This window comes from Acomys russatus, chromosome 3 (assembly GCF_903995435.1).
Source record: "Acomys russatus chromosome 3, mAcoRus1.1, whole genome shotgun sequence".
Lineage (NCBI taxonomy): Eukaryota > Metazoa > Chordata > Mammalia > Rodentia > Muridae > Acomys > Acomys russatus.
Window position 1 is genome coordinate 8360920 of NC_067139.1, and position 14315 is coordinate 8375234.

Genomic DNA, 14315 nt, shown 5'->3' on the forward strand with positions numbered 1-14315 from the left:
AGGATATTCCCATGTTACAAGGTGGCACGTAAGACGAATGGACCCTGGCTGGGGAAATGGATCAGTAGTTAAAGTGATTTCTTTGCAAATGTGGTGCCATTTCATTTCAGTGCCTGGTGGGGTGGCAGCTTGCCAGTAGTTCCAGCCACAGAAGCCAGGGTCAGGCGCTCCATGGAGGAACTGGGAAGTGGGATGAGCCATTTGCTGTGCTTTGTGTCTGACTGAAAGACCCTGACTCAATAGAGTGGAAGATGGAGAGTGATACCTGATGTCAGCCTCAGTCTCATGCATGCAGATGAGAACAGATGTGCATTCTGCAAACACACACACACACACACACACACACACACTTCAGAAGGGTTTATAAAGCCACTGATTTTTAAAGGAAATTAGGAAACAACCTGACAAAGCAAATGATTTTATTTTTGGTTTGGGTAACCTGGCAGCAAAATACTCCCATATCTCTGTACCAAGGTTACAATTGTATAACAGAATGAAAAACCAGGATATGTCACCATATCTATGTGAAGCCTCTCTGAGTAGGCAAGTTCCTCCTTTGACAGTGCCAAGGATTCACCCTTTCTCCTCCTCAAGGGTGGGACTGATGCCTCAACAAATGTTTGGGTTTATCATATCAACATTCTGATAGTACAACAATGGCACATCTGTCTCTCTTTAGAATATCTTCTTTCCTGACAGAACAGTGACATCCTGACACCTCTTTCCTGTTTGTCTCATGTCCACTGCTCCTGGGAAAGCCCATGGAAGTGCTGGGGTAACTTACTTGACCTTATAGCCATGGAAGCACTGGGAGGGGATGTAAATGTGGATGATTCTCAGTCATTTATTCTTTATCCGTACCTCTATTTTCATAGGGGTCACCTCCAGTCTTTTGTATGTGAGTAACAATCCAAAGCCATATGATGGGCATAGTGGAGTGGGAACTGGGTAAATATCTGTCCAGCATCCACTCAGGTAAATGTTTCTGCCAACTGTAAATACCTAATTGGATGATTTAGTAATCTATTTGTTGTTGCAAGAAAATGGTTTAAAATTAAGTATTTTGTGAAAAAGTCTTTTGGAATCAAATGGTATGTCAGGAAAATCGAAATATCATAGCACTGTCATCCTGGTGAGGGATTCCTGGATGCTTCACAATATAGTTAAGAAACAGAACAAAAAATAGCTACATGTGGAAGGGGCCATTGTGTGATGTAGTCTTGCCTTATAACCCACTCCCAAAGAGAGATTCATTCCTAGACATCTCCATTAAGTGCTTATGAAGAGTCATCTAATGAGCTGATTCCATCCCAAATAAGATTCTACCTCCTCCATCCTGCCAGATGGGCAACTCATGTCCAACACCTGTACCTTTGAGTGACACTTAAACCAATTGAAAGCACAGAAAATGTTTAATGTGCAGATAAAGTCTAACATGCCTGAAACTCTATATGCCTTCTTTATCTGGCCATGAAATCCATTCCTCAAATCATTTCCATATGAAGAATTATCAGCCACTTACCCAGGATTTCAAGTAAAAAAATTCTCTTTCACACCCTAGTCTTCAGTAAACATTATTGGGACTATCTTAAGTTGCTGGAAAGCCAACTAAATCCTATTATCTCTTTAACCACTACCACCTAAATAAGCAGTTCTCACATGTTGATATCCACAGAGATTGCCTGATCACATCCTGCATGAAGACATCCTGCTCTTGAATCTCTCTGTTCATGAGAACCTGCTCTTGCATGGGGATTTTGAGTTTGAGGTGCCACATTTTTCTGTCTGCCAAGCTACCCTTTCCCTAGGCTCATCCCAGATGACTAGGTATAGCGAGAGCTGAAACAGTTGCCACTTGGTGATGGAAGGTGCTCTAAAAGCACCTTCCACTAAGGGCCTCTCACTGGCCTTGCTAATACTGTCTCAGAAGCATGAAGTATTTCTGTTGTCTCTCCTTTCCTATTGCATTTGTAGCACATTCTGAAGGCTCTCCTTGCCATACTCTTCTCAAAGCCAATCAGGATCTTGCACATTCAGTTTTATCTTGCATTAGCACAATTCTCTCACACTTTCCTCTAATATTTATTTTTCCTACCAATCATGGCCAACTAAAGCATCAAGAGGTGACTTTTAAAAGCTGCCATAATCTGTCATTCAGTTCTTCAGTGGTCTCCTTTTATTCTCATGACCAAACCTACCCATGGTGTCTATTACTTAAGTTTTTGTAGCATAGAGCTGATCCACATATGCTTATTTGCATGCATTCCCTCTGTCTGAAGTTAAGAGTGGGGCCACGCATGGTGGTGTACAAATTTAATCCCAGTTCTTGGGAGGCAGAGGTAGGTGTATCTCTATGAGTTTGAGGCCAGCCTGGTCTGTAAAGAGAGTCCAGACCAACCAAGGCTACACAGAGAAACCCTGTCTCAAAAATAAAGAAAGAAAGAAAAAGAAAAGAAAAGAAAAGAAAGAAAGAAAGAAAGAAAGAAAGAAAGAAAGAAAGAAAGAAAGAAAAGGAAGCCAGGTGTGGTGGCGAAGGTCTTTAATTCCAGCGCTCGGAAGGCAGAGGCAGGTGGATCTCATGAGTTCAAGCCTGGTCTACAAAGCAAGTCCAGGACAACCAAGGCTACACAGAGAAACCGTCTCTTGAAAAACCAAACCAAACCAACAAACAAAATAAAAATAACAAGAAAAAAAACTCAGAAAGAAACAAAATCAAAAAACAAACAAACAGAAGTTAAGAGTGTTCTTCAGCCCGCGTCCTTATGCAACATTCCACACATCAGCTGAGTGTTTGCCTCCCTTAGGGTAAATGTCCCTATGCACAATGCTATATAAAGCTAGAAGTGTTTTTCCATAGATGCTACTTCAAACGAAATCAAATGTCTGAATACACAATGACTCTTTCAATCAAAGAACCATCAAATATATCCCAAATAAATAGTGTGCAAGACAAAATTACATATTTTTATTCTTATTTTATTTTTAAATTACAATATAACCATATTACTTTCCCCTTTCCTTCTCCAACCTTTCTCATGTACCCAGCCCCTTGCCCTCGCTGAAATTCAAAGCCTGTGGGCCCTTTTAAAAAATTGTTCTGTGTATGCTTACGTGTGTGAAGTTGTGTGTTCTTATTTATATAGATATAAGGTGCTAAGATATATAATGTTACTGATATGCATATGATTCCAGTGCATGGTATAGAAAATATGATATATTAAGATGCTCTGAGAGATATATTGGGTGTACTGGTCCATGGCTTTAATTCTGGAATTTGGGAGCCAGATGCAAAGGCAGTCAAATCTTTGTGAGTTCAATACCAACCTGGTCTACATAGTGAGTTCCAGGAGAGCCAGCATTATATAGTAAGATCTTGTTACAAAAAAGTAAATCAAAATAAAATAAAACAAAATTAAACTAAGAATTAAAGATAAAAATACTTCAGCAGAAACCTTTTCTGAACCTGGCCTAGCAGGAGGCACCATCATGGGTGTTGACCTTAGCCACAACAAGGACCAAACTGTTCAGAGCTAGGAGCCCAAGAGCTAGGACACCTGAGGCTGCTAGTCAAGCCATACTGGTTACTGGCCAGAGGAACCAACTGCATCTTCAATCAGGTTGTGCTGAAAGAGTTATTGAAGACTTGCACTAACTTGCTACCTCTGTCCCTGTCACACATGTTCCAAAGATGGAGCTTCTGGGATGAGAGAAGAAAACAGCTATGGGGATGGTCACAGATGATTTGAGGATTCTGGAAGTGCCTGGGCTATGTGCACTGCAGGTGAGCAGACAGCCCAAAGTTGCATGCTCAAGCTGGCTATAAGACAGTCACCTTCGATCAGCTGGCCTGGGGTCTTCTAAAAGCCAAAGCCTGCTGCTCCTGTCTAGTCCTTGAAAGGACCAAGAAGTGTACTCACATTTTGGCAAGGCCACAGGGACCCCACACAGCCACATCAAACCCTATGTCCTCTCTAGGAGCTGGAAGTTCCATTGTGCCAGAGGTGGCTACAAAACTAACTCTAGGTCTTACTGTTTTTACAAAGCTTTGTGTATTGGGGGGAAAAAGACATTCTAGCTAATGACGCTGTGTGGCAGGGGTCAGGGGGCGGCTCTTAGTAGAAGTGCCCTCAGCTGTGACAATTTTCTGCCATGAGCAACAGGGGGTTGAAAGAAGAAAATCCTCACCCCTTTCACCCCTCTTAACTTAGTTGCTGACTCAAGCATTGAACAGAAGCCCCCTGGAAGCTAGAGACCTAATTTTAAAATAAGGCCAAAGAAACACTGGAAACTATTTACCTTGTGGAGAGACAGAAAAAGAGAGAAATAAAACACACACATATTCATACAAGTGCAAGAAGCAAGGGCTTCAAGTCAGTTTATTGTTAGCTTGTTTTTAAACTTCTAGGACAAAAGTTCTTTATGTCAGAAAAAAGAATTAACTCACAGTCATACATCAAACATGTAGGACCTTAAAAAAAAAAAGACCTTTACAACAAGACGTATACACAACAAGCTCAGTGACTACATATTTCTCATAGTAAAGAAAACATCTACTGTCTACATCTACAAACCATAAATTCATAGTGGTTTTACATGTCTTAGGCTGACAAAGTATAACAGTGAAACAATTTATATATTCCACCATCAAGATTTGTATTTAATTAGACATTCCTTAGCTGCCCATTATTCCTGGGTTTATTAAGAGTTTAAGCACTACTGGAACACATAGGCATAGGAGAGAACTTCCTGAACAGAACACCAACAGCCCAGGCCTTAACGTCAACAATTAATAAATGGGACCTCTTGATGCTGAGAAGCTTCTGTAAGGCAGGAGACACTGTCAACAGAACAAAGTGACAGCCTATAGACTAGGAAAAGATCTTCAACAACCCTTCATCTGACAAAGGTCTAGTATCCAAAATATATAAAGATCTCAATAAATTAAACACCACAAAACCAAACAAACCAATTGATAAATGGGGCTCAGAATTAAACAGAGAATTCTCAACAGAGGAATATCGAATGGCTGAAAAACACTTAAAGAAATACTCAACATCTTTAGTCATCAGAGAAAGGCAAATCAAAACAACTCTGAGATTCCATCTTACACCCATCAGAATGGCTAAGATCAAAAATTCAAGTGACACCACATGCTGGTGAGGATGTAGAGAAAGAGGAACACTCCTTCATTGCTGGTGGGAATGCAAACTAGTACAACCACTTTGGAAAACTATCTGGTGCTTTCTCAGAGAAATGGGAATAAGGCTTCCTCAAGACCCAGCTATTCCACTCCTTGGAATATACCCAGATAATGCACCAGCACACAAGAACATATGCTCAATTATGTTCATAGCAGCCTTATTCATAATAGCCAGAACATGGAAACAGCCTAAGTGTCCTTCAGTTGAAGAATGGATAAAGAAACTGTGGTACATTTACACTATGGAATACTACTCAGCTATTAAAAGCAAGGAATTCCTGAAATTTGTGGACAAATGGATTGAACTATAAATGATCATAATGAGAGTTAACCCAGAAGCAGAAAGAATCAAGTGGTGTGTACTCACTTATATCTGGACACTAGCCCAAGGGGCACATCCCATAAAAGTCTTTACTTATCATGAAAGTGAGATAGAGGGGAGGATATCCTATTAGGACTCTCATTGAGAGAAGCATGTGAGAATTGGGAAATGGATCCAGAGAGTCCTAGAAACCTACAAGAAGAACATTGTGATGGGCAGATTTGGGCCAAGGGGTCCTGCTCAAACTATGGCACCAGTCAAGGACAGTACGTGAAGTAAAATTCAAACCCCAAACCAGATCTAATCAATGGACAGGACATTCTCCACAGTTGAGTGGAGAGTGCAGACTGGGGACTGATTTTCATAAGAACCCCTGTGCACCACATTTGACCATGTCCCTTGATGGGGAGACCTGTTGGGCCTCAGAGGAAGGATAGCAGGCTACCAAGAAGAGGCTTGATACCCTATGAGCATATACATGGAGAGAAGGTCCCCCCAGTCATAGTCATAGGGAAGGGGAGGAGTGGGTAAGCAGGAGGGAGGGAGGAATGGGAGGATACAAGGGATGGGATAACAATTGAGATGTAATATGAGCTAATTAATAAAAAAGAGTTTAAAGCACTAATAATTATCTTTATGCTGCATACAAGAATTCGTATACCACCTCTGGACTTAACCCAGAGCAAATTGTTTATCTTAATCCATAAGGCTGTCTCAAACCTGTCCCTCTCTCTAATGAGATTTATGTCTTTGACACGTGGAGGTTCACAAAGGCTATTACTGCAGCTTCCTTGTGCAGCAAAGGGGGCTTGGAATTCTCCCGTCTAATCAGAAGTCCTATAAAAATCATTTTCAATTCATCTAGACAATATTCTTTCAAGAGGGCATATCCTTATATTGACCAGAGTAGATTGTACCTAAGACCATATCATGCTATACACAGTGAGGGCCTTTCCACACCATCTCAACTTTTTAAGAGGCACAGTAATACTAACACAGAAAAGGGCATATCAGCAGTGGGAAGCTATTCTTGGGCATAGTTTCTGAGGGCCTTGCCTTTCCTCAGAACACATCTATTGTAAACCTGTGAAACAGTGGATTGCCTCCAGGAAGCCCACATGTTTACTGAAGCCTTCTCTATGCCTGGCTCCTAATAGCCCAGTTAGCCAGAGATCCAGGTGGTAGTACTTGAAGACCTAACCTGGTTACAATTGTCCAACAGCATGGACATCAGTTTTCTTTGAATTTGGAATTTAGCAATGTCAAACACTTGCTGATCAAATCTCCTGGGCTATGGAGACTTTGATAGTCTCACTGTCACCTTCACTCTGCCTTGCAAGCTCAGCTCAGATAAAGGTCATCTTCTCACTGCTATCTACCATGTGTCATTCTCCTGCTGTGGTTTTCTTGGGAAATAAAATATTGATTTTTTTTAACAAAAATCTTCCAGTATTTTTCCCTGGGCTAAAAGTCACAAGACAGGCATGATAGAATGGGAAGATGATAAGAATCCACTTTCTATCTGCCTGGAAAACTTGAAGGTGTCTTAAGGTCTCATAGTGCCAAGCTCCTTAAAAAATATTTTAAAAATAATATTTAATTTAATGCTCTGTTACATTACAAAAGTAAGTAAAATAGCAGTTTGGTGTGGATTGATTGTACACCAGCATTTGGGGTGCTGAGACAGCTCAAGGTCAGTCTGTGTTGAGCACTAAGTCAGCCTATGCTACAGTAAGTATTATGCACATCTAAAATTCATCAGAGCAAACTAGTTATCACATAAAGAATACACATGGAACATGATATCTACACTACATTAGTAACATGGACATCTCTACTGAAACTAACAAAGCCAAGTTCTAAAAATGTTTTAATATTTAGTAAAATAGAATCATGAGTCATTGTAAAACCTGTACAGAAGGAAAGAGTGAAATCTACCCAATAGAAGAAAAGGAAGCAGGTCATAAGAATGAGAACACTCCATGCAACTCTTAGTTCTGGAGTGGAATTTTTTGCAAACCTGGAGCTCTGAAGGTAGAGGACAGGTTTGTGATATTTATATAGGTGGAGAGCCCTCAACTTCATGTTCCAGCACATAAGACTCTGAAAGATGACATCACAAAGAGCCACCAGAGAGAAGAAAAGCCATTTGATGATATGTGTGGATGGTAGCATATAGAAATGACCAATGACCATTCCAGGTACAGACCTGCTCAAGCAACTGCCATATTTGATGTAGTAGAGCAAGGTGGAGCTTATGAGAACAATAGCAATCCAAAAAAGGAAGAGAAAACAAAGAATTTATCATAAGGTCTGTGGTTTGAGGTTTGTCTAAAGGGTAGTTCTGGGGCTGATGCTGATGGCCTGGACCACATGGAAGAGGTGATACAGACAGAAGGACCCAATGCCATCCTTGTCAGTCAAACCACAGTTTTATTACTAATATCTGAAAGGATGTGTACGAAAGAAAATACTATGGCTATGTCTTTAATCCCTGTGCTACAATTAATGATGATATTGGACAACACTAAGATGATGACAATAATTTATGTATGCTTTTATCACTCTTTAAGGTAGTGAATTCATGTCTTACAAGTATTAGGCCAGCCCTTCTCCCTAAGGCTGTTTTTAATCTAGAGGGACATTTAAATTTAGGAAAGAATCATCACTATTTCAGAAACTCCAAACCAGATTGTTTCATGTGCTCTTCTAGAGAAGTTGAACATTTGACCAATGATGGAGTGTTGCCTTGGTGCCCCTGCCAAGTGCTCTTTGGTACTTCTCAGTAGCAGTTAAGGTTTTTCATTTCTTGAAGGGAGTGGGTACACCAGGCAATGTGAAGAGGACACTGACAGGAGCCTCCCTAGGAAGGCTGCAGGATGGGTAGCATGTATGATTGGGGCCAAAGCTATATCTGGACTCTTGGTATTCTGCTGGGCTGGAGGCTATAGAGTCCCCATGTCCCAATGTCCTGTTGCCATACAAGGACACACTGCATCAGCTTCAGCAAGCAGCTTGTCTTCAGGTCTGCTGTCCCTGTGTCCACAGCTGAAACCCATGTGCCTGATCAACATTCAGAGGATGGACCCCTAATATCTGAGTGCATGGCTGGCATGAGGGAGGCAAGGTGACCTGGAAAATGTCACATGCTCTGTGTAAACCTTAATGAGTGAACATAAGTGAGAGCTACTAGCTGTCGTCAATATTTCTGGTGTGTGTGTGTGTGTGTGTGTGTGTGTGTGTGTGTGTGTGTGTGTGTGTGTGTGTGTTTACACAGAATTGTGCACAGGCATGAGATTTTCACATGGAGCGTGTTTTTCCAAAGTATGATGACTGCTGCTGAAAGATGTTTCTCCTGCAGTTTCCTTGAATGTGTTCAGAATTGCCTTACAGTGTTTATTCTTACCTGTTCTTTAGTGAGTGAAAAGCATTTACTAGCTGTAGTGAATGAGGTTCTCTCCCTGGTCGTCTCCACTTTATAAGAGACCTGAAGATACAGTATGCTCCATGACATTCGTCGCTCTCCTGCTCATTGGTTTAGAACAGCCTCTGAAACACAATAAGTCCTTTGTAAAGAAGTAAAGGAGTTTGGGTTCAGGGAAATACAACAGGGGGAGCAAGAAGGCAGGAAAAGATTGTGGGTCCTTATCTGACTTAAATCTAGATTGTGGAAAAATAATTTTTTTACCTTGGGTGACTGAATGCCCCCCTGCATTGCCTGATGGAGGATGCAGCAAGCTAAACCTCATGGTAGGAATGGTGGAATGGTCAGATAATAAGACTCCCTGCCAACTTCCTATAGATTCAACCAGTCTTGAATTACCTAGCACAAGTTGTCTGTAAAAGAAATAATCTATTATCTCAATCAGTTTACTGCTGTGATACATTAGAATGGTAAAGCATAGCAATTCTAGTGTATCCAGCATTAGATCATACAGAACTGCATGTGAAAAGGAATTTAATTTTCATAGGACGCAGCAATACTTAGCAACACAGACATCCCTGATGATCAGAACAAAGGGACTGAGAACAGCATAACTAAGCACTAAAAATGCTTTAATATACAATATTGTGGAATCATGAGTCACTGTGGACCCTGTGTAGAAAGAGAAAATAAAATCTGCCCAATAAAAGAAAAGGAAACAGGTCATGAGCGTGAGAACACTCCATGTAGCTCTGATTTCTGGCCTGGAATCATTTCCAGAGCTGGAGCTGTGAAGGTAGAGGACCCGGATGTGATGTTTATACAGTTGGAGAGCCATGGACCCACTGCTCCAGCCCATGAGACCCTGAAAGATGACATCACGAAGAGCCATGAGAGAGAGGAAAAGCCACTTAACTGTGTGTCTGGATGGCAGCATATAGCAATATGCAGTATATATCCCAACCTCAGACCTGTTCATGCTACTGCCTGCTCTGATGTAGTGAATCAAGTTGGAGCTTATCAGGGAATTGAGGATCCAAAAGAATAGAAAAAGGGCAAGAGCATGGCATGCAGTCTGTGGTTTGAACTTTCTCCAAAGGCTGGTCCTGGGACTGATGGTGACAGCCTGGACCACACTGAGGAGACAGGTGGTGCAGATGGAGAGGCCACGGGCAACCCTTTCTACATAAATTACAATTTTACAGGCTACATCACCTGGGAAGTTTCTGAAATGAAAAATTTTGGCTATGTCTCTGACTCCAATACAATAAATGATAATTGTGTTTACAAAAGCCAAGTGGATCAGAATAACATCTGTATTTTTTCTCTCAGAACCCACAAAAGCATGCACATGCCTCACAAATATAAAGATGTTTCCTAAAACACCAAGTCCTGAGAGTGAAATGAAAATTATTCTCTGGGTGAAGTTAATCCAAATTGTCTTCATGGCTAAAACTAGGAAGAACTTTCTGGAAAACATAAGGAAGTAACATGGTATAGTTTATGCTGTGGGTTTTCTGTCTTCTTCAGTGAAATGAGCAGCATAATATGTAAATGCACAGAACTCACTGTTTACAGACACATGACTTGGTTCTCACACCTTCTGTTCTTGCTTCCCCTGACCTGGAGATGATGATGATGACAATTGGATGTGGGCACCATGCGGATACATTCACTGCCTTTTCAGAAGAGTGTTCTTCATATCCATCATCTCTAAACCTTTCTCCATGAAAGCAACCAATGGACAGCATCACTAAGATTATAAGCCATAATAGTGAATATTAGTTTAGATGCCTCTCTTCTCAGGTCTACTTTGCCATCCTATACATACTCATCTCTCTAGTAAGTACTGAGCTAATAGAAAATTGTAGCTTCTCAAAGAAGTATACTTGCCTAAATGGGGTTGATTCCCAGGGAATGTCATGGGGCTTTTCTCTGTCTCCAACTCTGAATTGACCTTGGCAATCAATAACAATGTAGATTGGTTAGGGATGACAATAGTTTTTCCATCTCCTTGCCTGGAGTGAGGTGCTGTAATTAACTTCTATCACCTATCTTCTCATGTGTGGTATTAAAGATAATCTGCTGACACTATTTTTGTGCTTTTTCTGACCATTCCTTAAGAAAATGCTCCCAAGGAAACATCAAATCTCAGCTCTTAGTTTAGGCATTGTTATTTGGACTCCAAACAAAGGCATATTCTATCATTTTGATTTCCCAGGTTTCTCCGATCAGTGATTTTATCAGTTAGTAACTCTATCCCCTACAAATGACAAATAACCTAATACCTTATTCTGATTTGTGTAATTTTACCTGTGGCACATATTTAAAGTTAAATTAAGGATTAACCAAAATATATTCATTTTTATTCCATTTTTCCAATCATAAGTACTTTTATGCAGAATCTTAAGCCTATTTGTCTTACACAATTTAGTTTTCTCTGCAGATGAGAAAATTTATCTGTGAATTACTTTCAGCTTCTCTTGAACAAATGTAACACTGGCACTCACCCTGCCACATGGGGTCATGTGATGTCCTCTTCCTGATCTGATTCCAGTCATGATCCTTCATAGCCAAGTTCTGCCCACAATCACAGTGAGTGTCCTACAATTTCCCTGAACCCCCAGGACTGTGCTGTCTTTTAGTCTGCTTATGTCAACCCTCTTTGCTGAGAAGACCTGAGAGATGATTTAGTGCATCAGTTACCTGGTATGCACCCTGCTATAGCATGCTGTAAAGGCAGGTTATTCATAAACCATTAACTGAATGCTATAGTTGTAATGTCCTGTGTTAATCACAGAGATGAACTGAAAGGCGATTCAAGAAAGACAACCTAATTGTTTTCTTTTTTAAATTTCTGGCAGGAGAAGTGGTCAGTCCACTTTGCAATACCCATTCAGTAATGATTTCTGTGTTTTCTTGCATGCACAGAGGAGGTAAATTTCCATGTTCCAGAGATCCATTGAATATTATGGGATATCTTTAAAGATATTTATCACTGAAGATAATATCTGTATTGCTCATTTATGACTGTGTAATTTTAAAGATGTACCTCTTGGTTATTTGAGATACCAATAATGCATATTGAAATAAGGAAGCTGTATCTGTTTCCTGAATAGTGTGACTTCTGGAATAGAAAATTATCCGTTTCTATTTAAATTATCTATTTCTATGTAAAGAATAATAGAGAGGCATTTATATTATATTTTATTCATTTTAATTTTAGTCATTGTTGTGTGTATGGGTGTTTTATCTGCATGCATTTCTAGCCACCACTGAGTATCTGTGGCTTGCAGAGGTAAGAATAAATCATTGGATCCCAAAACAGGAATTGTACATGGTCGTTAGCTGCTATGTGAGTGCTGATAATTGAATGAGGGAGCTCTGCAAGAGCAGTAAGAGCTTTTTACCACTGAGCCTGTCCTTCAGGGATGTGTGTGTGTTTTAATAAGCTTTCCCAAGCTTCTTATTTCCACCATGTTAGAATCAATCAACTTAGTCTGTGTTCATTCAGTTTAATGAGAGATTTTTGCAGCAAATAATGTGGTAGAGGCATATGTGTATAGATATAGATATAGATATCAAGTTCAGGATTCAAAAGGATATGTTCTGTGACCACCTAGTGTGGATTAAAATTTTGTTGTTCCCAACTAATATATTCATCACTTTGAGCACGCTTATTTGGCTTCTTTAAAAAGTATTTTGTATGTAAATTATGTTTTGTGCAATATAGCACATTTTAGTAAGGCAATGTACTGACATGAGTAGTGCCTAGCAAAGTTCACATCATGTATAAAGATCCATTTTCTATGATTAAACCTTTGTATCACTCTGTAGCCTCATGTCTGTTTTACTCACAATTCTCATATTCTATTGTTTACAATGGGTCTAAGAAGGAATAAATTCACAGTAAATGAAATCATGATAAAGAAAGAAAGAACACCCCATTTACATAGACTGAAGCCACCAGAAGTCATACAGCTTAGAGCAAATTTCTATCTTTGGAGGGAAATCACACAAAGATTGTGCAGAAGTTGTGGGAACCAGAGCTTCCTACTCCAGGCTGCACTGCAGTGTCCTCTGTCTCCCACCCCTGCCTGCCCTGTGTAAGCAGCAGCTCTAGCCCTGTGACCACACGCACTGTCCTTGTGGACTCTCAAACTGTTCTGGACTGCAGTTAGGAAACGATACACTGTCTTCTCCCTGAATCCTGCCACTTTCTTCTTCCAGAGTGACAGAGAGCCCACATCCTTCTCTCCCACCCATCAGCCTTCCACAGATTTCTTCTGACATTAAATGCAACCCCATCCACCTTGACAAGGCAGCACTCACCTGTGCAGTCTGTGAGGAGGCTCAGGGTGGGTGTCCTCACAGCACAGCCAGGCCCTGTTTATCATCTCAAGTTCTTGTGTTCAAACAAGGTCTCTGGATGTCACCACCAGGAGTTTGGTATCCTCAAGGGGAAAGGCTCTTCTGTCTCCATCCCTGAGGCCACACTTGGCTTTTCCCTGCTGCTATCATTCACAGAACTCATTATAATTACAATCTCTGTGAGTAAGAAGAAGGATAATGAAGAGTGTCCAAGGGGCCCTGGTCTTTGGATTTAACATTAGTCTGGCCTCTTGCTTCAATTTATCACCTAAACTAAGAAAAACTAAGAAATTTCTGATAATCTAAAGTGGTCGCTTTTTGAATAAATTTCAATCATATTTTATTAATATTAAATGATTGTTAAGCACTACAGCCAAGAATTGTCTGCCGTGTCATATGTAGGACAAAGAGAAGAGAAGACTCTGGTATCTTCTGTGCCCTTAGCACCACTTAGCATGCTTGCTGCTGCTTTAGAGATGTCCCTGGATATTTTGGTTTTTCTGATGTTATTTTCTTTTTCTCACATTTTTTTGATCATGTCATTCCCTTCCCCCAACACATACCACAACCTCCACAACCCTCTACCCACCCAAATTTATATTTGTTCTCTTGATTTCCTTCCCCCCAAACAAGACAAAAGATCTAAAGAAAAAATATCAAAAGAACAAGGACAAATAAAACATAAGGCCAACAAAACATAAGGCCAACAATAACGACAACAAACAACACATGGAGGCTGCCCCCAGCATGGCTGAGGTCACCCTGTGACCTCATTGAAGAAAATGCATTTTACTATTTACAGCAGCTATTAATTGAAAATAGCCTCTTGGTTAGTGTTACAACACCATGTCTGCTTCCATCTCTCAGTCCTGGGATGTGTTTAACCTGAACCTGAGCAGGGCTTGTGTGTGCTGCCATGATGTCTCTGAGTTATGTGCATCAATCTTATTTAATTTGGAAGAACACTGATTACTTAGAGTCCTGTTGTCTCCTTCTAC

General features: G+C 40.4%; 1 protein-coding gene and 2 pseudogenes across 1 annotated transcript; 1 reads left to right on the forward strand and 2 right to left on the reverse strand.

The window, feature by feature from the left end:
• Positions 1 to 3486: 3486 nt before the first annotated feature.
• LOC127186929 (60S ribosomal protein L18-like) lies at positions 3487 to 4075 on the forward strand (annotated as a pseudogene).
• Positions 4076 to 7328: 3253 nt separating this feature from the next.
• LOC127186930 (vomeronasal type-1 receptor 5-like) lies at positions 7329 to 8065 on the reverse strand (annotated as a pseudogene).
• Positions 8066 to 9487: 1422 nt separating this feature from the next.
• LOC127186931 (putative vomeronasal receptor-like protein 4) lies at positions 9488 to 10550 on the reverse strand. The gene has a single exon (XM_051143209.1). The coding sequence runs from the start codon at positions 10424 to 10426 to the stop codon at positions 9488 to 9490; it is 939 nt and encodes a 312-aa protein (XP_050999166.1). The 5' UTR covers positions 10427 to 10550.
• Between the last annotated feature and the right edge of the window lie 3765 nt (positions 10551 to 14315).

Excerpts from the sequence above, each read along its gene's own strand:
- LOC127186931 (XM_051143209.1), bottom strand. The coding sequence starts at position 10,426 with ATGTTTTCCAGAAAGTTCTTCCTAGTTTTAGCCATGAAGACAATTTGG.